General features: G+C 35.5%; 1 protein-coding gene across 1 annotated transcript in view; it reads right to left on the reverse strand.

Moving 5' to 3' along the window:
- The window catches only part of LOC127870931 (twitchin-like), a 229,367-nt gene that overhangs the window by 36,414 nt on the left and 167,402 nt on the right, over positions 1 to 25,551 (reverse strand). Inside the window, 19 exon segments of the mRNA XM_052413522.1 lie at positions 5,251 to 5,667; positions 6,107 to 6,287; positions 7,171 to 7,315; positions 7,554 to 7,599; positions 10,845 to 11,017; positions 11,819 to 11,936; positions 12,478 to 12,580; positions 14,914 to 15,037; positions 15,706 to 15,858; positions 16,913 to 17,112; positions 18,452 to 18,593; positions 19,041 to 19,244; positions 19,832 to 19,925; positions 20,821 to 20,886; positions 21,363 to 21,514; positions 21,846 to 22,011; positions 23,582 to 23,866; positions 25,289 to 25,397; positions 25,399 to 25,462. Coding sequence (XP_052269482.1) covers positions 5,251 to 5,667; positions 6,107 to 6,287; positions 7,171 to 7,315; positions 7,554 to 7,599; positions 10,845 to 11,017; positions 11,819 to 11,936; positions 12,478 to 12,580; positions 14,914 to 15,037; positions 15,706 to 15,858; positions 16,913 to 17,112; positions 18,452 to 18,593; positions 19,041 to 19,244; positions 19,832 to 19,925; positions 20,821 to 20,886; positions 21,363 to 21,514; positions 21,846 to 22,011; positions 23,582 to 23,866; positions 25,289 to 25,397; positions 25,399 to 25,462 — 2,942 coding nt within the window.

The raw sequence follows: 25,551 nt of genomic DNA on the forward strand, positions 1-25,551 counted from the left end.
CAATTTAGAAGGATGGGTGAGTCCACTGGGCATAAATGGGTTAATGAACAACCCAGACATTTGTAGTGATTTATGGTCACTATTTCATTTGATTAACGTTCTATACATGACCTGTCATAAAAGGTATTTTTTAGCCAGTACTACAATCGGCAATGATAGTCTGTATTGCATACATATTCCAACGTCTATTATCGATTCGCTTCCTCAAACTGAACAAATATTTAATGTTTACATCGCGAAACGTAATGCATCCAGTTTCACTTTCGGTTTGGTTGGTTTTGTAAACACCGTAATTTCATCTTAAAAATTGGATGATAGGGTGATTAAATAATAATGGAAAAGTAAATCACTTGGATAATAGGTCAAAATGCAACACAAATGAACGTTAATAGTGCTCTTAATATCAAAGTTTCGGTAAAAAGTTTGGCGCTAGTTCAACGCGCATGTATACAGCCTCATAACAATAGACTGACAACCTTTTGGGTAGTAAAGTAGTAATACAAGGCAATATGGCGCCCGTTAGCCACGAGGCCTATCTTACGGAGGAATCCGAGATAGCCGATGTATCACGATTGCGCTACGGCATGTAAATGTCGTTTAGGTCACAATATACTAAATAGTTTCCCTATATCATTCAATGTAAAAGCGACAACTTTGAGCGAAAATAAATGCAACATTTTGCACATAGAGACCCCCATAACCATACCTTTTCTTAAAAGCCATTCTAAGCGGAATCGATTTTTGCAATAAAAAAGATATGTCATGTTCAAACCAAAAAAGAACTTGACACTAATCAAAATCGACTGTTTTTGCAACTTTTTTTTCGGCCGTTTCTTAGTGGAATGTAACCTTTTTCAGTGCAATGCTTTACTAAAGTCTCCAAGTTTATCATATTTCAGGGATTCGGTCGTGAACAACTATTTATGCCCTACCATTATCTCCGAAAGATAAAACCCGAACAATAGTTTAAGATGTAAAACATGCCTTCGGGTCAACTATGATATTTTTTTAGAGAGTACAGCCCTACATGAAACGAGTATTTAGTATATTGTAACCTAGAGTAAATTTACGAAATCCTTATTTCTTTACAATATCTCATCATACGAAATCAATATCTATCTATTTAAATATTAACCTGAATTCTTTTCAAACAGTTACTACAGTTCAGCTAACAACCACACCAGTTTTATCACTAAACCTATTACACGCATGATTGGTTCGCGGCGTTGGTCAAGTGGCAAATGCGCGGTTACTAGATATTGATTTCGTATGATGAGATATTGTAAAGAAATAAGGATTTCGTAAATTTACTCTATGACATAAACCATAGCTTCTTTTAATTGTGGAGACATGTGATTAATGCTATACTGCTTCGTAAACTAAGGAGAAACGTGCCGATGTAATTTTTAGAGGATGTAAAATTTTGTATCATTACAGTTTTTAATTTATTGTAATTTACACGATCATGTAATTTACAATATATTCATATTTCAGTTCAAATGATATGCATCCAATGTTTATTGTTTAATAGTAGTAGTAGTAGTAATAGTAGTAGTAGTAGTAGTAGTAGTAGTAGTAGTAGTAGTAGTAGTAGTAGTAGTAGTAGTATAGTAGTAGTAGTTGTTGTTGTAGTTGTAGTAGAAGTAGTAGCAGTTGTAGTAGTAGTAGAAGTAGTAGTAGTAGTAGTAGTAGTAGTAGTAGTAGTAGTAGAAGTAGTAGTAGTAGAAGTGGTAGTAGTAGTAGTAGTAGTAGTAGTAGTAGTAGTAGTAGTAGTAGTAGTAGTAGTAGTAGTAGTAGAAGTAGTAGTAGTAGTAGTAGTAGTAGTAGTAGTAGTAGTAGTAGTAGTAGTAGTAGTAGTAGTAGAAGCAGCAGCAGTAGTAGTAGTAGTAGTAGTAGTAGTAGTAGTAGTAGTAGTAGTAGTAGTAGTAGTAGTAGTAATAATAGTAGTAGTATGTGTAGAAGTAGTAGTTGTAGTAGTAGTAGAGGTGGAGTAGTAGCAGTAGTAGAACTTTATGTTATCTTTCATTCATATTGCAAACTTATTGCTAATGTTTGTATTTCTTAATGCTATGACATTACATTTTCTAACATATATAATATTTATCTTTTCTTACTTCAAGCAAATGAATCAAATTTCTATTGTATTCCATAATTATTGCCCCGCAACAAATCTGTCAGACGGATTCTAGGACTCTAGGTACTTTCGTCCGTCAATCCGCCTGTGAGCTCATATAATCTCTGAAGAATTTTCATGAAACTTGCCTAAAATTGTGAAGCAATTTAAGCTATGTTCAGAAGTCACAAGTTAAACATACCAACTCATACATCAAGATAAAAGGTTTTGGCCTACATTTCCTGTCCGCTATATATATATGTCCGCTATTTATATAGAGAATAACAGGTTACTGCCTGATCTTTTTGTAATATATCAGGCAAGGCTTAGAATAATATAAGGGAGAGGCTTGCTGAGCCGTTATTTTATTCGTGCAGTCGAGCCGGATATCATACAAAATGATCAGGCAGTAACCTGTTTTTCTGTTTATCATACCTCTATGTCCCCGATTTTAAAGAAATAATGAAAAAATATTTGTAAAACATGTTCTTTGTTGCATGTTTTGTTTTAAATATATTACATCTTGGTATCAAATTGTTTGTTTTGTTGAATCTGCTTTGATTGTACTAAAAGTTATTACTTTATAGTTGATTCCGAGTAATATGACCATCCTCCACACATGACTGATATAAGTCGAACTTCCTGTTGACCATGATATAATTTTTTTATCAGGTAACGTTATATCAGGCAGATATACATTCTATAACTGTTGAAGGATTTTTATGGAATACAACTAAAAAATTTACGGAATTGATACGATGTGCAGAAGGCTTAATTTATGCGGTTTCAAGGTCAAGGTCGTAATTGAAGGTCAAGGGTTTGAGTTTCCACTCCATATGGTCCATACCTATTGAAGGAATTTTATAAGTTTTGCTAAAACAATAAGGTCATTGTGTAGATCTACAGAATACAAGAGGCAGTCTAACTGGCCCAACACCATACTTAAATGTAAAACGTTTGAGTAGTTTTTCCAATTTCAGGATTGTCCTCAAATTCAATCATAAAGTCATTAGGATGATGTGCAGAAGACATGAACTAGTCACGCTTATAAATCTAAATAAATGTCACCACTTCAGCTTAAAACAGGTTATCAACTCAACTTTAAATGATCATGGATTAAATGGAAAAAACAAAGCCTGCCATACATTTCTTAAGTAACAAGTAAATAAGTTTAGCAAAATCATTACCAAATTTGAGTGTGTTTTTTTAAGGGGACCATTTTTTGTACGCAGATGCTTACATGTCATTTCAGGCATACTATACTATTTACTAAATATAAAGTTCAATCTCTGTTTCATCTTAACTGAATTAATAACTAAATTACTCTTAAAGTTAAAGTGTAATGAATGTGCCGTTTTTACTGCCATAGTTTTTATTAAAGTTAGCTCCTAAATCTTTGTTCAGAATTGTAATCAGCAGCCATTTATACAAATTCCAATAACAACACAAGAGCATATTTATTTTTGCATTTTTATTTCCAATTGAACAAAACACCTTAAAAACACAGCACACGGAGTTATTTCGAAAAGTTATATACCGCATGTATTGCACATTGTAATAGGACAGGGGCACCTCGCTATAATCGAAAAAATAATTGAATTTAAGCATTTAGATCCATCTACCTACTATGGTATTAAGAAAATATAACCAGCTTAAACCAATCGTTATTTATCAACGTCGGCAAAACTGAACGTCTATCAAAGAAAAGCATGTTTAAAAGTTAAAATATATACAACTTAATTTGCATGCAAAAAAATAATTCATGAAATGAATAGGAATCTTTTCCGTCACACTGCATGACAGCAAAATATATTTTTGAAGCAAAATCAACCATATATGCAACAAGCAATTTAGGCGTTTGTAATAATAATAAAGTTATAATCTATTAAAAATTCTATAACTATTAAAGTGCATGATAAACAAGTGATCTTTTCAATGTCAATCAAGAGTATTTACAAAAATATATTAACATAACTAGGCAGTATCAAAAGCTTGGAACTACGAATAGCATACATGTAAATCAATAACGTTATTAAAATGAAATGCATCAATAATAGTTTTAAATATTCAATAATGAAGATTGGTTAACAACATACAAAACAGTTTTGATATCATTAAGTCCATTTCATTCCGTTAAAGCTCAGGTGCACATGTATGATACAGGAATACATGTATATAATGCTGTAAAACATTTAACAGGGACATGCACTTGTTCAATTTAACTTGTCAACTCAATTCCACATTGAAAGATAACTTACTTCAAATTAAATGTTGACATATTTTTGGTTTTAATCACTGAATGTATTTACATGAAATTTAATGGTAAACACACGCTGAATGTGTAAAGCATTATGTTCCATTTACATAGAAGTCATTCATTCATAAGGGAGCAAATTTACTTATTAGTAATGAATCATCCAATAGTAGTTATGGCATAGAATGTCTTCTTCAAAAATGAATGGAAGTCATTCATCAACTTATTCAGTCCAACTTTATAAATGAGTTACTATAAAAAGTCTCAGTTGCACATTTTATTTACAAAAGAAGCACTGATGTTTCGGGAATGGGGACTACTTACATTCTAACTAAACAATTCATTAACACTGCCAATTTATAAGCGGATTATGTGTTAAATTATCATCATCAAACAGTATGTGAGCAAATTGCATCAACACTATACATAAAAGAAATAAACACAAATAAACACTTCATAAAAGCTTAAATAAATAAATAGTTACAATATCCATCATATAAATACTCTCAAACATGTCTTTTTATAAATAAAAGTACAAATAATTTAATAAGAATAATATCTTCAAAGAAACAGACCTAACTTTGGCACACATTCCTTTATTTGTAATCATTTAAGAATAGCATTCTTGTCTTTATAAAACATCTAAAAAATAATTCATTCCAATGTTACAGGGCTTCCTATATTTTTAGCAAAAGAAGTGTTAATTTTTCATACACATGTCATGTATATATATGTTGATGTTTCTAAATATAGACTGGTAGTAGCAGCATGTTACAGTTAGTGAGTCACAGTGTCACATGGCGTCTTCACACTGTTTGTGTCTATGTTACTGTGTACAAGACAACATCAACTAATTACACGATACATTATGCAACAGACTCACTCCGCTTGGATCGTCTCGTTCCTGAAGAAAACGAACTTGATGTATCATACTTTGATGATCGCGATGACGAATAATTGGACGTGCTGTATTTGTTAGATGATCCAGAATAGGAACTTCCGTATCCACTGCTTCCAACGCTATCGTAGTTAGATTTGTAATTAGAAGATGTGGAATAGTCACTACCATATTTGGAGGTTAAAGCAGATATGCGCCGGGAAGAGAACGGGCTGTGTACCGGAGTATAGCTGGGTGCGCCGTACATCGAAGTGCTTCTGGTAAACAAGGCAGACGAGGAGGAGGAGTCATACATGTTGGAGCTGGTGTAGTTGGCAGAAGGAGTGCTGGGGGTGCTGTATGAGGAACTGCTCAGAGCTGACATGGAGCCTTTACGCAGCTTGAATGGGCCACCGGCACGATCTGAACAAATACGAAATAACTGTCTTAGATAAAGGCAATACCTTTACGTGCAGGACTAAGTTAACATGATTTTCACTGCTCTAAATGATTATTTTGGAGTTAAATCGTTTTCCTGACAATGGTCTTGAACAATTGTGTCTGTATTATTGTATTTGTAAATAAATAAAAATTGTCATTCCAATGTGAAGATAATCAACCACTTTGACAAATTTGATTGATGTTTAATTTCTTCTAAAAAGAACTTTTGGACCAAGTGGTTCTATAGACAATAAACAACTTTTAATCAAAATACATTTTGTGCAACTGATGTTATATATTATAACATATATATATAAATAATAATATATCATATAAATCTGATGGATGGTAGCATTAGTGTATTTAATACTGATACATTTTTTACTTTTCCTAACATTTCTTGATTTGTGTTTCAACTCACCTTCAACAATGACCTTGCTGCTTGTGTCATGCTCTCCAAGGTCGTTTATTGCCAGGCACCGATAGATGCCTGTGTCCTCAACCTTGGCAGAGTTGATCTCTAGCGTGCACACGCCATGGAAGTACTGGATCGTAATATGGCTGTTGGACGACAACTCCTTGCCATCCTTGAACCAGGTCACCTGTGAAGGTCAAACATAAGAATGTTGGTCAAAATTGAATTTGGCTAAGTTTATCCAAGCAGATCAAACATGTGACTATTGGTCAGGTTCCAATCAGAATAAGTTTATCATCACAGGTAATAATCATAGAAATCATGGTTGAATTGGAATAAACATAATATTCATTAACTACCGGTATATTAAAAATGTCACTCTCTCTCTCTTATCAACCATATAATTCACTAAACAGTTAATAATAAAGGAATATTTCAAATGAAATGTCTGTTATATAAAACAACACATTATAAATGTTTATATGCTATGAACAAGAAAAGCATCTGTAACCAATTGTATAAATCTGGATAACTCTTATCCATCGGATAACTTTTGGTTATCTTATCATAAAATTGAAGATAACCAAAAGTTATCCGCTGGATAAGAGTTATCTAGATTTATACAATTGGCCGCTGTTGTTTATTATCAGAGTTTAAAGAAAACAAGTTGAAAATTATTAACATCAAAATATGGGAATCTTATTATACTGTGAATTCATAACATTTTACCATTGACTGTAAAAGCACATCATGTGAAAATAGTTCTTGTGCCATATGCAGCTGGGAGTAACAGCCAGGAGTAACAGCTAGGAGTAACAGCTAGGAGTAACAGATAGGAGTAACAGCTAGGAGTAACAGCTAGGAGTAACAGATAGGAGTAACAGCTAGGAGTAACAGCTAGGAGTAACAGCTAGGAGTAACAGCTAGGAGTAACAGCTAGGAGCTACCCTGCCCGCTAATGATCCCAGGACACTTTTGGTTACTTTATTGTGGAAAGGGTAGCTGCAGACCAGATGGCATAAGACTCATTTTTGCATAATGCGGCTGATTAATGTCCAAGAGTATGTTACCTTTGGTGGGGGTGTGGCGTCCACAACAGTTGACAGCTTGAACTGTCCTCCCAACTGGATGATACGAGGTCGCAGACCCAGCTCAAAGTCAGGCTGATGATCAAGATTGGGCGGCGTAAACTCCTTCACCTCTGACACAGCTCGCCTTGAGAAAACAGAGCTAATCACATTAAAAGAGAGCCTTTGTGAATTACAGCTTCTGCAACACTGCGAGTCTTTTTACAGAGTGTTGTAAGTGATCCTCAAGCAAAACGTGGCATAAATCAATGAAAATAAAAAATATGCCTGTTTTTGCCCTTTAACACAAACATATTTGACAAAGCTCATATCTCTTTTTTCATACAAATCATATTAAATTAAATAACACAAGTTGTTGTTTTTACCTTCTTGGAGTAGTATCTCTTGGAACAGCCTGTTGTTCTGGGGCCGCTGCAAAATATGAGTAATTACCCTGAATATTTTTTCAATGAAATTTTTGAGTCAACCCCTGTTGAAAGTTGAAACAATGTTTGAAGTGCAAGTTTGCACAAAACTTTTACTTGGGATTTAAATCTTAACATGAATCACTGTACAAGTAAATTAAAATATAAGTATATCACACACATGTTAACAAAACGAAGAAAACTCAGTAAAACACATACGTTTGTAAAATGAAAAACTTCAATTCCGGCATTACGTTAAAACATCAATGACATAATAAATACTTTATCAACAGGACCTGTTGCTAAATTACCTCTAAAATAAAAAGCAATCTCAAGATACAAGTTTTAATCACAAGGCAGTCAAAGAGATCGCAAATAAAAAAGAAAATTTTCCTAAAATCATACATGCCATAATTTTTCAGACCAATTCCGGGACATTGAGTTAAATTGTCCGGGACTTTTGCCGATTTTCCGGGACATGTATAAAATGTAGCGATATTTATAGACATATGCATGTTTGGTACGTTTTTTTTTTGTTTCGCATCGTTAATTGCAAAAGTTCGAAAGCCTATCCGAAATACACTTGATCAATTAACGTCAAATTAAACATTACTTCCGTTACTAGATACAAGCCACGTTTTTTCAGTGTGAGCGTGCTAAACATAGATGGTGACGTCACTGCGTTATTGTTATTAAGACCGGTATGTAACGCGTAGTTGTTGATACGCCTTTATTCATTTATAACATTTAGAGTGAGGATGACGTTTTTATATGCTTACTTTTTACTCAAATTCTTTGTCGGTTAAACGTGCGAACATGAACTGCTTTTAATTTTTTACTCAGCGATGTTGGACTTCAGATGTGTGAATAACTATCCTTTGCCCTTGCGCAGCGGGAAATAATGACGTAGTAGATTAAAGTCAATTGACCAGTCGCCAAAGTATCGATCGCTCCGCCCACATTCTTCGATCAGCCAATCAGATATCGACTTTTCACACCCCCCTCAGCAACGCTTATCTGGCCGCCATTTCGTCCGACAAACAAAGCGTATCGTACATATGGAATGGACGAAATTTTTAAGAGTTTACACAGATTTTATATCAAATGCCTGATCATTACTGTTCGATCATTATTCAAAATTGTAGGTACTATACATACTTTATAAAAGGTTATTAGATATATTTTATCTTTATTTCTTGTACACAATAAATAGTGTATCCACATCAGTTGCGTGTTCTATAAAACGTGTTATACCGTTTGATGCACAATATTATTAAGCAATTTGGGCAACATAATAATTGCCACATGTGCTTATTAATCTCAGCGTAATTGTCGATGATTAATAAATGACAGTATGTTGCGTGGATCTCAGAATGAAGGAACATTAAGGCATTGTTAGGTACTGTACACAAGAAAAGAAATATTTAATTACTTAAATGATTTCCAATTCTATATTTATTTTCTTTGGATCATAAACAATGGAAATCATTATAAATTGTTAACTTAAATATTGTTTTAACTAAAGTTAAAACAACAAAAAGGTTATTTCAACGCGGCTTAGCAAGCTTAAAGCGACTTCAAGTGTAAAATGTAAGGCTTATAATACAACAACAACAACATTTCTAATACAACATATATTGATACGGGGAGAAATGTGAAAATTGCAATTAACATATAAGGGCCATCATGCTATAAATAAACAAATGCATAATTTGCTAAATGTATTCAATTCGAATGTTCGTGAACAGCGCCGTAATACCGAAATTTCATTTTTCGATACCGTAGTGAAATGTAGCAGGTTCCCATAAAACATAAATGAAATAAAATGCATATTAGATCTGTTAATGAAACCACGAAATTAGGCCTGGTTACAATCAGAATTTAATTTATATCTAAATTTAAAAAATCAGTGTCTTTTTAAAAATAACACAATAAAACAAAGATCTAAACATTTTTTATAAACAAAAAACCCATCATGATATGGATGTGTCATTTGCATTTAATAAAAATATTTTCAAAATTATATATATATAGCAACCGGATTCACTGCCAGACGGTTTTAATACAAGTTCAAAATCAATATGAAATAAATGCTCATTTTTACCACTTATTTTTCATCAACTTCATATGATATGTATAAGAAACGTTTCTGATAGTTAACTCATTTATTTTGATTACGCCATTTCTCTCTAAAGCATTTATGATTGTATTAAAGTTGTACAAAGCAGTTTAGTTTAGTGCTCTTTAAAAAGAGCATGATACATCGTTACAAATATAGTATTTCACTCACGTAATGCGCTATAATTGCGGTCTGCTTGTCGGAGTTTTCTAATCACTAGACCACGTGACTCACGTGACTATGTGGGCGGAGCGATCGATAATTTGGCGACTGGTCAATTAACAACCACATTAAATAATGCCGCCTTTTCGGTTTGACCGCGAACGTGAGACAATCGATATGATAACAGGACCCCTGTTAATTGATCGATTTTGACACTTAGCGTAGTTTGCCTATTCGGGTAGGCAGTGTCATGGAGACGCTGCAGATATACACAGATTCGAGGTGCAGTTAAGCCTAAGATAAGGTACATATATATATGGATTTTGTAAATTCCGGGACATTTGACAGATTTACAGGACAGCGGGACAAGTTCTTAATTTCCGGGACTGTCCCGGACAATCCGGGACGTATGGAATTTAGGCTAAAAATCCATTAAAGGACATAGGACATATGGAGCGGACACAAAAGTGTTATGAACAAACTGACTAACAGATGCACATTAACAAACAAATGTGTTTGTCAGAAACACTATGTCCCCTTCTGTGCCACTTTGATTTAGTTTTTTTTACCTTTGACCTTGAAGAATGATCTTGACCTTGACCTTTTACCACTCAAAATGTGCAGCTCCATGAGATACACATGCATGCCAAATATGAAGTTGCTATCTTCAATGTAGCAAAAGTTATTGCAAAATGTTAAAATTGGCACAAACCAACAGACAGACCAACAGACAGGGCAAAAACAATATGTCCCCCACTATAGTGGTGGGGGACATAAAAACCTTGCCATCTTCAATAGGGGGCATAAAAAACATGGATTTTATTAAGACCCAGGATTCTGATTACACTGCTGTTTTGACCAACCTAAATTTCCCTCTTACTTTTGGAAATAATCCCTCTTACTATTGGAAATAATCCTACTGATTTCAAACTTAAAGAATCCCCTGAACAAAAAAATAGCTTTTTACTTACCATCAACTTTTAGGACTCCGATCTCCTCACGTCTGCCGAAGGAGTTCTCTGCCTTGACTGAGTACTCTCCCTTGTCCTCCATCTTGACGCGACTGATCTTGAGCTCGTACTCCTTGCCGCGGTACTTCTGCATGTACTTCACGCTCTGTGTCAGCTGTACTCCATCAAAGTGCCTGAAACAGAAATGCAGGTAAATCTACAAGCTAAGAGTGCCTCACATAAAAGGTCTGAATCTGTTCATGGCCAATTTAGCCCATTGCTACAAAATATATATATTTTTGCTAAAAATGTTTAAATTTACTTACTCATAAAAGCCCATGTATGTGAAAAAATTAAAATTAAATCAATGCTGTATGATAAATCTAGCTGAAGAAAATGTTTAGCCAGGAAACATGATCATGTCAAAAGGTAATATTATAGTTTAAACTCCTCCCCAGCTATAATAAAACAATATTTTTGGCTTTACCAGGGCCGCCAAAACATATCATTTGTCATTGGCACTGCTTGATGAACATAAATTATAATGAGAAATTATTTACAATTCATGTAAGCCCATAATTTAACCCTCACAATTAGAAGCAAAGTGAAAATGGCTATGTGCAAACAGCATAAAACCAGAACAGTCTGCGGGGTAACTCTGTAAATCAGCCAATGAAAAAGATGAAGTGTATTCATTGGGGTCTGCTGGCGTTATATAAAAGGTCATTTAAGGTAAAAAGCTGGGTTATAGAGCTATGCCGATATATGAAGTTGTTGTTGAAAATTTAACACATCATAATATAGGATTCTATTGTAAATAACTTGAATGGTTTATCCCCAAATCTCAACAATGTTTTAATGCAGAATCTCTTTTATGACAATATCACTGTTTCTGAAACCTCTTACTAAAGCAGGTTGCTTATTTTCTCCGTATATCACAGAATTACTTGTGATATAAATTTAAGTGGCTGTATATTTGTAGGTTATGTCCTTACCAGGTGACGATGGGTGGTGAGGCAGCGATGATCTTGCAGTCAAACTTTGCACTTTGACCCTCAGTCACTATGCATGTGCGCGGTTTACGAATAAATCTGGGAATGGCTTCTCTGCGATCTATATAACACAAAGTATGGGATAAAGACTTTGCATTACAACAACTAGTTAATAAGTTTGTAACAAAAATGAAATATTAATATTCAATTTTTTCAAATAAAAATAACAGTAAATCACAATGATATCAAGTATTTTTCGTAATAAAAATAAATATGTCTTTCACAAACTCTTTTGAAGAAAGATGTACTCAATAGTTCATCAACTAAGTACATCTACTTTTATTGAACCGTATACATCAATAGTTCATCAACTAAGTACATCTACTTTTATTGAACAGTATACATCAATAGTTCATCAACTAAGTACATCTACTTTTATTGAACAGTATACATCAATAGTTCATCAACTAAGTACATCTACTTTTATTGAACAGTATACATCAATAGTTCATCAACTAAGTACATCTACTTTTATTGAACAGTATACATCAATAGTTCATCAACTAAGTACATCTACTTTTATTGAACAGTATACATCAATCCTAAGCAAAAACCTTCCAAAATATGTAGCTTAGATACCGTATTTCTTAGCAGCAACTTACCGAAATATGCGTCATATATACAGTATTCTTTAGGATTGTGCTTGCGTAGGGAGCTGTAGTTAGCGAGTCTACCGATAGCTGGCATAGGTAGTGGCCAGTCAGCCTACAACAAACAGTGTACATTTATCTTTAAAGAAAACTTTAAGCTTATCATAGTTGGGTTAAAAACAACTGTAAATAACTTACCGCATCGACCTGTTCTTAAAACAAAGAACAGAATGAATAACAAGAGGGCCATGATGGCCCTGAATCGCTCAACTGACTAACTTTGCTACATCAACTTAGATTCTATCAGACCCTTATACAATCCAAAGCCAGATTTCATTAATTAATACATTCTGACAAAATTTCATTAAGACGTGATGAAAACTGTGACCTTTTTCATCTAAACAAGGTTTTACTAGAATTGGCCCGGTGACCTAATTTTTGACCCCAGTAACCCATATACGATCCAAAATAAGATATTATCAAGATAAACATTCTGACCATATTTCATTAAGATCAGATGAAAACTATGCCCTCTATTGTCTACACAAGGTTTTTCTATTATTTGACCTAGTGACCTAGTTTTTGACCAGAGATGACCCAATTACAATCCCATCCCAGATTTCATCAAGATAAACATTCTGACCAAATTCCATTAAGATCTGATGAAAACTGTGACCTTTATCGTCTACACAAGGTTTTTCTTTTATTTGACCTAAAGACCTAGTTTTGACCCCAAATGACCCAAATACAATCCCAACACAGATTTCATCAAGATAAACATTCTGACCAAATTACATAAAGATTGGATGAAAACTGTGACCTCTATTGTCTACACAAGGTTTTTCTATTATTTGACCTAGTGTCCTAGTTTTTGACCCCAGATGACCCAAATACAATCCCAACCCAGATTTTATCAAGATAAACATTCTGACCAAATTTCATAAAGATTGGATGAAAACAGTGACCTCTATTGTCTACACAAGGTTTTTCTATAATTTGACCTATTGACCTAGTTTTTGACCCTAGATGACCCAATTACAATCCTAACCCAGATTTCATCAAGATAAACATTCTGACCAAATTTTATAAAGATTGGATGAGAACTGTGACCTCTACTGTCTACACAAACAAATTGTTGACGGACACAAGCACACACGCACACACAACGGACGCCGGACATCACACGGTCACATAAGCTCACCATGTCACTTCGTAACAGGTGAGCTAAAAACAAAACCTGAAGTGTAGTCATACAAATTTAATTAAAATGAATTTATTTCAAAACACAACAGAGGCATATAAAGTAACAAATGTACCAAACAGGAGTTATTTCATTATTTTCATACTGAAATTAAAAAAACAAGGGCTGTTTGTAAAACATGCATGCCCCCCATATGGGCTGTCAGTTGTAGTGGCAGCCATTGTGTGAATACGTTTTTTGGCACTGTGACCTTGACCTTTGACCTAGTGACCTGAAAATCAATAGGGGTCATCTGCGAGTCATGATCAATGTACCTATAGTTTCATAATTCTAGGCGTAAGCTTTCTTGAGTTATCATCCTGAAGCCATTTTACTGTGTCAAGTCACCGTGACCTTGACCTTTGACCTAGTGACCTGAAAGTCAATAGGAGTAATTTGCGAGTCATGATCAATGTACCTATGAAGTTTTATGATCCTAGGCATAAGCGTTCTTGAGTTATCATCCAGAAACCATTTTACTAATTCGGGTCACCGTGACCTTGACCTTTGACCTAGTGACCTGAAAATCAGAGGGGTCATCTGCGAGTCATGATCAATGTACCTATGAAGTTTCATGATCCTAGGCATAAGCGTTCTTGAGTTATCATCCGGAAACCATTTTACTATTTCGGGTCACCGTGAACTTGACCTTTGACCTAGTAACCTCAAAATCAATAGGGGTCATCTGCGAGTCATGATCAATGAACCTATGAAGTTACATGATCCTAGGCCTAAGTGTTCTTAAGTTATCATCCGGAAACCATCTGGTGGACGGACATACGGACGGACGGACGGACCCACATGTGCAAAACAATATACCCCCTCTTCTTCGAAGGGGGGCATAAAAATAGAATAAAGTTGATGCATTTGAATTATCCAGGAACATAAAGCGCTTCATTTCCATGTATTAACCTATGATTCGGCCATGCTCTGTGAAAAAGGGGTTTATTGCATTTTCGTAAAGTGCAGTCCAGATGAGCCTGTGCCGTCCCCACAGGCTAATCAGGGATGACACTTAACGCTGTTATGATATTTTTTGTTTCAAGAAAGTCTCTTCTTAGCAAAAATCAAGTGTAGATGGAAAGTGTTGTCCCTTATTAGCCTGTGCGGACTGCACAGGCTAATTTGGGACGACATTACACTCATGCATTAAACTCCCTATTCACAGAGCATGGCTCAATTATAATCATAACATATCTTATACTCACGTATCGTGCCTGGATCCTGGCTCGTATCTTGTCATATCTGCTGGCAGGAATTCTGTGAGTTCTATCAGAGTGGTCTCCCTTTAACCACGCATGTTCAAGAGCCTGATGTACAGTCATACGGGCCCTGCAAAACAAACATGGATGTTTACAGTTTATTACGAATACCGAAACAGCTACTGTTAAACACTCTGTGTAAAGGGTGGTTAATGCATATGTGTAAAGTGTTGTCACAGATGCAGTCTGCACAGGCTAATCAGACGACACTTTCTGCTCTTATGATGTTTTTTGTTTAAAGAAATTTGCTTTTTTTAGCAAAACTCCAGTCTGAGCGTTAAATGTCGTCCCTGATAACCCAGTGTGGACTGCACAGGCTAATCTGGAACAACTCTTTACGCACAATCATTCAACCCCCTTTCATTAGCGAGGCTCATTTTAAATTTGCAAATGAAGAAAAGAGCCTTTACAATCAGATGCTATTAAGCTAACTTCTTCTTCGGTTATGATTGAAAAAAATAAATTCAAAGTATACAATAAGATACCAGTTGTTCCTTAAATAAAAAAATATATTTCTGTCAGTTTAAGTTAAAAAGTGAAAACATCCAAAAACTTAGCGTTGAAAAAATAATATCTTGTCTGAAAGACACATATGCTTGTAAATACAGAGTAAAACTTGCTCAATCCACTCAATTTTTACAGCAAGGGTTGAGGTAGAAACTTTTGTATATCTTACATATTTCTATATCAAATTACATGATTTTTACACACTATCTAAGCAGCTAAATAAACACTTACTGGGGTTGTTTGATAAGGAGTTTCCTGATGAAATCTTTGCCTTCGTCCGAAACATTGGCGAAGGCATCGGCATCGAAATCCCAGTCTCCCGATTTGACGTTCTCAAGTGTCTCAAGGTCATCCTCGCCAGCAAAAGGAGACAAACCGCTCAGTCTGCAATCGGACAGCAAAGACATCAAAGTTTTATTTAGTAACATTACATTCTTTTTATAAACAACAGGAACAAAATTATATATTTAATGATTATCATAATCATTAACAAAAAAAATCATCATCATCATTATAATAAATATCATCATCAACTTCATCATTATCATTAATATTCATATATTATGGATCAAGTAGCACAGATTTGTTTTTAATTAATACGTTTTTTAATGTATATTTCTTACCACAAAATAATATAATACCCATCAGACCAGCCTGATGATTGCTGCTACAAACAATTAGCAAATATCTGACCAGCCTGATGATTGCTGCTACAAACAATTAACAAATATCTGACCAGCCTGATGATTGCTGCTACAAACAATTAACAAATATCTGACCAGCCTGATGATTGCTGCTACAAAAAATTAACAAATATCTGACCAGCCTGATGATTGCTGCTACAAACAATTAGCAAATATCTGACCAGCCTGATGATTGCTGCTACAAACAATTAGCAAATATCTGACCAGCCTGATGATTGCTGCTACAAACAATTAGCAAATATCTGACCAGCCTGATGATTGCTGCTTCAAACAATTAGCAAATATCTGACCAGCCTGATGATTGCTGCTACAAACAATTAACAAATATCTGAACAGCCTGATGATTGCTGCTTCAAACAATTAGCAAATATCTGACCAGCCTGATGATTGCTGCTACAAACAATTAGCAAATATCTGACCAGCCTGATGATTGCTGCTTCAAACAATTAGCAAATATCTGACCAGCCTGATGATTGCTGCTACAAACAATTAACAAATATCTGACCAGCCTGATGATTGCTGCTTCAAACAATTAGCAAATATCTGACCAGCCTGATGATTGCTGCTACAAACAATTAGCAAATATCTGACCAGTCTGATGATTACTGCTACAAACAATTAGCAAATATCTGACCAGCCTGATGATTGCTGCTACAAACAATTAGCAAATATCTGACCAGCCTGATGATTGCTGCTACAAACAATTAGCAAATATCTGAATGTTAACCACTCACAAAACATAGGCGAGGACACCGACTGCCCACATGTCTGTGTAAAAGCCGACTGGTTCATGATCCACAATTTCAGGGGCAGCAAACTCTGCGGTTGCCGTGGTGACCTTGACGATCTCATCAGGGTTGAGTTTGGTTGCCAGGCCGAAGTCTATGATCTTCACATTGTTGCTCTTCTTGGTTTCGCACATCACATTCTCAGGCTGAAGATGTAGATTTTAAAGGTTTAATGCATGTGAGTTAAGTGTTGTCCCAGATTAGCCTGTGCACCACTTTTGGCTTTTATGATATTTTCTGTTAAAAGAAAGTCTCTTCTTAGCAAAAATCTAGTTTTCTCTATGAAAAGAATGTAATGTTAGTAAATAAAACTTTGATGCCTTTGCTTTCCCATTGCAGACTAGGCGGTTTGTCCCCAAATGCTGGTGATGATGACCTTCACACATTACATTCTAATGCTGGAAGATGTAGATTGATAATGTGAGAAAGAAATGTGGGTACCTCATTATGTTTATTGTACATATGGGCTGTGCTCTGTGAAAAGGGGGTTTAATGCATGTGAGTAAAGTATGGTGCCAGATAAGCCTGTGCATTCTGCACAGACTAATCAGAGACGACACCTTCCGCCTAAACAAGATTGTTGCTAAGAGACTTTCTTTTAACAGAAAATATCACAGATAGTGGCATCCCTAATTCGCTTGCACAGGCTAATCTGGGACAACACTTTACGCACATTCATTAAACCCCCTTTTCACAGAGCACTGTCCATATGTTACTTAGATCTGCTACTTTTTTTCTATAGACACAGAAGGAAAAATAAGTGTGGTGTATTCTGCAAATAATCATGCTAGTAGCCTTATGTTGAAAAAAAAGTTCTGGTAAATATTTTTCTTTATTACAAGACATGAGCTCCAACATGCCTTGCAGCAAAATGTCAACAAATCTCTGCATAAGTAAGCACAGTTTAAGCTCATTATTAAAACAATTGTTAAATTGACACTAACAAACATGTTAAAATTGAGTAACTTTGGTATTTTATTTGCAACTATTAGCTTAGTATTTTCTATTTAATTTAAAAATACACAATATAATGCTACATTGTTTGATGTCATGGAAACTCCTAGGTGTACGCAAAAAAAGCATAGATTAAACACTTATGTAACTGATGGGCAACTGTTGTTTATTGCCCAACAGATTGTCATTCAGATGTTTGCTATCAAAACCGATCTATCATCCTCCTATTTTAATTCTAATGCATTGAAACAACACAAAGTTAGTGATTATTGCAATAACCATATTTAGCCAGTCATTTATTTCTAAGATACTATAGGTGTTTTCATAAATGGCTCAGCATGAAACTTTCTGTTTAAATATTTCAGCATGTTATTTCGAAAAAAATCATGAAATTTAACAAAATGGAATCGCCAAACTTCCCTTGTTTGCTGTTTTCAAGCAGGTAGAAATAAACTCAGTTTATGTGCTGGCTTGTTATAACATAAATGAGGGAATGAAGATGGAATAATAATAGAAATGCCAATAACTCACCTTGATGTCGAGATGAACGATGCTGTTCTCGTGCATGTGAGAGAGGCCGTGGCACACCTGTATCATGTAGTTGATCACCTCTGCCTCTGACATCTTGTAATCCTCAGCTGCAATACGGTCAAATAACTCACCGCCCGCCAAACTGAAAGTAAGCAAGTTTCACACTTGTATCAATGACATGGAGATTAACATGGAGAATAAAAATTACATGGATAACCTCATAACCCGAACCTCTCTAAACTTGATTCCTTTCAAAAACCCAAAAAGAACACTTATCATCATCGTCATCATCATCATCATCATCATCATCATCATCATCATCATCATCATCATCATCATCATCATCATAGTCATTATCATCATCACTAACCACATCATCTTCAGAGTATTTACCATCATAAATCTCCTCCTTCATTCATCATCAGTAGCAGTAGCAGTATAATGTAGAAAATAAATATGAGAGCACTGTTTGATAAATATTCTGTTGTAAACAGTGAGCCTATGCTCCTAAAGATGAAAATAAACTCTTATTTGTGCTTAGCAAGGAATCAATACATGAATCATATAACAAAAATTACAGTGCACTTACAATTCGAGGATGAGGACCATCTCCTGTTTGTCCTCAAATGCGTCCTTTAAGTTGAGGAGTTTGGGATGATGGAGCTGGTTCATCATGTTGATCTCATTTTTCACTGTGTACTTGTCCAGGGGGTATGGCGTGTTAATGAACTTGGCCACAAACACATTACCAGTTGCCTTCTCTACACAGCGGTGAACCACACCAAAGGCACCACTAAACAATCCATGGCATACAATAAAAATGTTATGGTGAACAATGTGGTTCATGCTTTTTGATGATACTGATAACAAAATTGATCACATCTATGTTCTTTCAAATGTATAAGTAAACCGCTTTTACAGAATGTGTGTAAATGTATACAGCAATTACTCATTATATTAGCAAATTCATTCAAATCATATTCAAAGATAAATACCACATAGGGTTTGACCTGAGGTACAACATTTGATCACAGATTCCAACTTATCTGTCATCCCATATTCTATATTGAAATGGACCTTAGATTTCAAATAAGTTACGATGATTAAACCTCAAAATGGACACCACATGAACTTTAACTGCAAACATTAAATGAACTCAAACACTCCATAATAAATATCACATGAGCTTTGATAAGACATGCCCTTGACCTCTGATTTCCCATGACATTTGACCTAAGATTACACATGAAATACGACTTAAGATTATTCCAAACAAAGCTTGGCCTCAGATACGACATGGGCTATGACCCAGACTTCAAATGAACTTTGACCCCAGGCTTCATATGAACCTTGATACCCATTTGATGTTAAACCTCTCACCTGCCCAACTCCTCCAGAATGTCGTAATAGTCGTACACGCTGTCCTGCTTGATTTCAACGGGCTGGGGAACATATTTCTTCCACAGGTCATAGTCTGAATGGATAGATGTTAATAATTTAACAATGCACTGTATTTTGATTATTTTCACAGGCTTATAAATCATTTGATGCAATATTAATTCATGACCTGCAAATAATTTAATGGAATTGAAGCTAACGTATGAACAAAAGTTATATTTTGCTATAATATCAATGTTTAGAGAGCCTCAGCTGCAATTATTATTGTTCAGTTAAATTTTGCTTACTGAAAATAAACTCCATGTTCAATACATATTTATTTATTTTGTTTACATCTTAAACAAGAGATGTGTTTGTCAGAAACACTATGCGCCCTACTGCACGCTTTCATTTATTTTATTTTTTTTATTATTTGGCAGGTACAGATCATTTTTACAAGGGAAGTAATATTTTTAAAGGGATATAATAAAAAAATTATTACTTCCCTTGTGAAAATGATCTGTACCTGCCAAATGATAAATTGAAATGATCTCCCTTTAAAGCTAATTACTTCCCTTGTTTTTGTTTTTTTACATTTGACCTTGAAGGATGACCTTAACCTTGATCTTTCACCACTCAAAATGTGCAGCTCCATGAGATACACATGCATGCCAAATATTAAGTTGCTATCTTCAATATTGCAAAAGTTATGGCCAATGTTAAAGTTTTCCGTAGGATGGACAGACTGACTGACGGACAGACGGACTGACGGATAGTTCAACTGCTATATGCCACCGTACCGGGGGCATAAAAATATATTTTTCATTTGATTCATATTTATATTCATTAAAGAAATTAGTTGCATAAGTGAACCACAATGGCAGCTCTAATTTTATTCAATTTAGCAGAATGTTTTCATATTTTCATATTTTAAAAATTCTACTCACTTACAACAAGTTTTATTGACAAACATCTTTCAAGTAAACACTTACAGAATTTATCATAATCATTAATCTTCGGCCCATCATAATGGCCTCTCTGTCTGCGTCCAAAGTCGTCTGAAACAAAATTGTAAAATGCTATAAACGAAATGAACTAGGATTGTGAATTCAATTAACTACATGTAGTTTGAATGAAATTTAAATGGCCACTGATCTTTGCATTATAACTTTGTCTCTGACCGGTTTCGTTTATAATCATGCAGATAAAGTTAAATGTTTGTTCATTAAATTAACAAGTAAACAAGTCTAGTAAATTTTTATAGTGTTAAACTTTAATGCAATAGCTACTTGATCCCCTAAACAGAGCTGTCCAGATAACATATTAAATAACATTATATGTTTTATAATGATGGTAATAAAATGACATCATACCAAGAAATGAAGATAACGCCCATAAAGAATGCCTGCAACTCATCATTTTGAAAACATGGTTATGAAACATGCTTGCAACTAATCACATTTTGACAACATGGTTATGAAATATCCTTTCCCCAATTCAATGCACACAAAAATACAAAACCAATTTTGCCTACCATCCATGCCCTTTCTGCGTTCTGACACCTGCTCTGTTTTGATTGGCTTGGTGGGCTCGCTGGGGTCACTACGTCCGTAAAGGTTCTCAGCGAATACACGGAACTGGTAATCCTTGCCAGGACTTAGACCGGTCACATTGTGAACTGTCAATCTGCAATAGATAGGCACACAATATCGTGTTGATGATCATTTTATAGGTTGAATCTGATTTCTGCTTCGGTTTATAAATAGGCATAGGCTTACAGTCCTGTATCGCTGTTGTTTTTTAACATTTAAAAACTTGTTAAAACAATTTATGCAGTTATTTGTACATGCTTTATATATTTTGTTGTACTTAAAAATATATAAATTACAAGGCTGAAGCCTAGACTATATTAACAAAAAAACAACAATGTATATGTATATTGACAAAGGATTCGTTTTTGATAAATAAAAATATCCAATTATTATGTTTCCTTACATGATCAATTCAGTTGCCTCACCTGTTTGTTCCAACCCTTATCCAGGAAGATGAGGGCAGCTCACATTTCTCGATTATGTAATCAGAGATGAAACTGCCTCCGTCATCCAGTGGCGCTTTCCAAACCAAGGTGCAGCTGTCGGCAAGAATGTTCTCCACTGTGGGGAAACGTGGTGGTCCAGGGCGGTCTGCATTATTAATAGATGTTTCCATTAGAATACATTTTTATTTGCTTAAGTCACTAACTTATAACCTAAGTGACGTGAAATCAATAAATATATTATGAACATTCTCTTGACAAAGTGATTAACAAGTTAGACTTTTGTAACAAGAGGGCCTGAAAGGCCCAAAGTCGCTCACCTGAGATAACAAGATATTATTGGGATAAATCTTCTGACCAAGTTTCACGAAGATCGGAAAATAAATGTGGTCTCTCGAGTGCCATATAAGGATAAATGCCCCCCCCCCTGGCAGTCATGTTTTTACAACCAACCAGCATCATTTTTGAACTCGTCCAAGATATTATCGGGATGAATCTTCTGACCAAGTTTCATGAAGATCAGACAGTAAATGTGGCCTCTAGAGTGTTAACAAGATTTTACTATAGCCATATAAGGAAAAATGCCCCGCCCCTTGGAAGCCATTTTTTTCAAGAAAACATAAAGATATCATTGAGACCAATCTTCAGACCAAATTTCATGAAGATTGGACAATGAATATGGCCTCTAGAGTGTTAACAAGGTTTTACTATAGCCATATATAGCCATATAAGGAAAAATGCCCCAACCCTGGTGGCCATGTTTTTCAAGCAAAGGTTACCATTTCTGAACTCATCCAAGATATCAGTGGGACAAATCTTCTGAGCAAGTTTCATGAAGATTGGAAAATAAATGTGGCCTCTAGAGTGTTAACAAGGTTTTACTAAAGCCATATTAGGAAAAATGCCCCGCCCCCTGGCGGCCATGTTTTTCAACCAACCGACATCATTTTGAAACTCGTCCAAGATATTATTGGGATGAATCTTCTGACCAAGTTTTACAAGGATCGGACAATAAATGTGGCCTCCAGAGTGTTAACAAGATTTTGCTATAGCCATATAAGGAAAAATGCCCCGCCCCTTGGCAGCCATGTTTTTCAAGCAAACGTCACCATTTTCGAACTCATCCAAGATATCATTGAAACCAATCTTCTGACCAAATTTCATGAAGATTGGAAAATAAATGTGGCCTCTAGAGAGTTAACAAGGCAAATGTTGACGTCGCACGACGACGGACAAAAGGCGATCACAAAAGCTCAACATGAGCACGTTGTGCTCAGGTGAGCTAAAAATGTGGTGAAAACTGTCAATACACATAAATCATACACAGAATTATTACAAATGCATTTGCTCATACCTACTAAAATGATATGGGCCGTGCTCTGTGAAAAGGGGATTTAACGCATGTGCATAAAGTGTCGTCCCAGATTAGCCTGTGCAGTCTGCACAGGCTAATCAGGGACAAAACTTTCTGCTTTTATCATATTTTTTGTTTACAGAGAGTCTCTTCTTAGCAAAAATCAATATTAGGTGGAAATTGTAATCCCTGATAAGCCTGTGCAGACAGCACAGGCTAATCTGGGACAACACTTAAGCCCTTTTCACAGAGCGTGGCTGATATTTAAGAAATGAAAATTAACGGGCTATAAAACACTTGATTATATTCCAAATATCATCTGGTAACACAAAAAAGAGCTCATTTTTTGTATTAAAGTTCTCACCGTTGATCTGAATCTTTATAATGGCAGAGTCACTTCCAAGGTCATTTTCCAAGGTGAGCCTCCATGGACCCGAGTCTTCCTTAGTGGCTGACTTGATAGTCAGCAAGGCATGACGCTCGGTGACGTCAATGTTGTAGCGATGTCCAGACACCGCGGTGTTGTCCCTCAGCCACTTGACTGAAGGTTTCGGGTTGCCAGTGAATGGGATCTTAATGACCACGTCCTCCCCTTTCTCATACGCGGACACACTTTGGAACCTCGGTGGAACATTGATCTTGGGGGCAGCTACAATGAGCAGAATTTATACATAACTAGAGCTTTGTCACAGACTTGACGTATACCCCCACATGCCGCATTGACACAGACTATTTTGCATGCTGTCTTCACAAATGGTGATTTTTAAGGATTATTATGCCATTATTATTTATGGCCATTTTGACCTTTGAACTCTTTAATTCTTTCGCATCACACGCTGTCCAATGACTGTGAACAAAATTAGTGTACAGAGTCATTTTTAAATCTCATAATGAATGACATAGTTATGGCCCGGACAAGCTCATTTATGGCCATTTTTTACTTTTGAACTCCAAGTGCGACCTTGACCTTGAAGATATCAATGTAATTCTTTTGCAAGACACATTGTCCTATGATTGTGAACAAATGTACCAAGTAACTTTAAAATCTCACAATGAATGACATAGTTATGGCCCGGACAAGATCATTTACGGCCATTTTTGACCTTTGAACTCACAGAGTGACCTTGACCTTGGAGATATCGACGTAATTCTTTCGCGCCACACACCATCCAATAATGGTGAACAAATGTGCCAAATGCTTTTAAAATCTCACAATGAATGACATAGTTATGGCCCGGACAAGCTCATTTATGGCCATTTTTGACCTTGAAGATATCAACGTAACTCTTTCGCGCGACACACCGGCCAATGATAATGAACAAATGTGCCAAATGATTTTTAAATTTTACAATGAACAACATAGTTATGGCCCGGACAAGCTCATTTATGGCCATTTGAGATTTTTGAACATAAAGTGTGACCTTGACCTTGGAAATATCAACGTTATTCTTTCGCGCGACACACTGTCTAATGATGTTGAGTAAATGTGCCAAATGATTTTAAAATCTCGCAATGAATGACATAGTTATTGCCCGGACAAGCTCATTAATGGCCATTTTTGATCTTTGAACTCAAAGTGTGACCTTGACCTTGGAGATATCGACGTAATTCTTTCGCATTACATACCGTCCAATGATGGGGAACAAATTTGCCAAATGATTTTAAAATCTCACAATAAATGATTAAGTTATGGCCCAGACATGCATTTGACCTTTCTTTGAACTCAGAGTGTGACCTTGACCTTGGAGATATCGACGAAATTCTTTTGTGCAACACACCGTCCAATGATGGTGAACAAATTTGCCAAATAATTTTTAAGTCTCACAATAAATGATAAAGTTATGGCCTTGACATGCATTTGACCTTTGAACTCCAAGTATGATCTTGACCTTTGAGATATTGACGTACTTCTTTCACATGAGACACTGTCCCATGATGGTGAACAAATGTACCAAGTTATTTATAAATCTAAGATGCATAGATGAAATTAAATAAAACTCATGCTTCATTTGTATGAAATCAAGAATATGCAAGTCCTCTGTTTACAAATGTGTTACTGTAGCACCCTTACAGCTAATTTCAAGGTCAGCACGGCTGGTTTTTGATCCTCCTCTGTTGGTTGCCTTGCACAGGTATTCGTCTTGATCTTCACCGAAGACTTCACGCACGATCAGAGTTTGGACTGTCTCCATCAGAGATGATCTCGTACTTGTTGCTTTCAGTTAGCTCCCTGCTTCCCTTGAACCTGAGTGCAACGAAAACAATCAATGACTTAAACAAACAATAAAACAATCCTATTCCCACTCACTTTTTTTGGTCAAGAATTAGAACTCG

Source organism: Dreissena polymorpha, chromosome 1, assembly GCF_020536995.1.
Source record: "Dreissena polymorpha isolate Duluth1 chromosome 1, UMN_Dpol_1.0, whole genome shotgun sequence".
NCBI classification, from domain to species: domain Eukaryota; kingdom Metazoa; phylum Mollusca; class Bivalvia; order Myida; family Dreissenidae; genus Dreissena; species Dreissena polymorpha.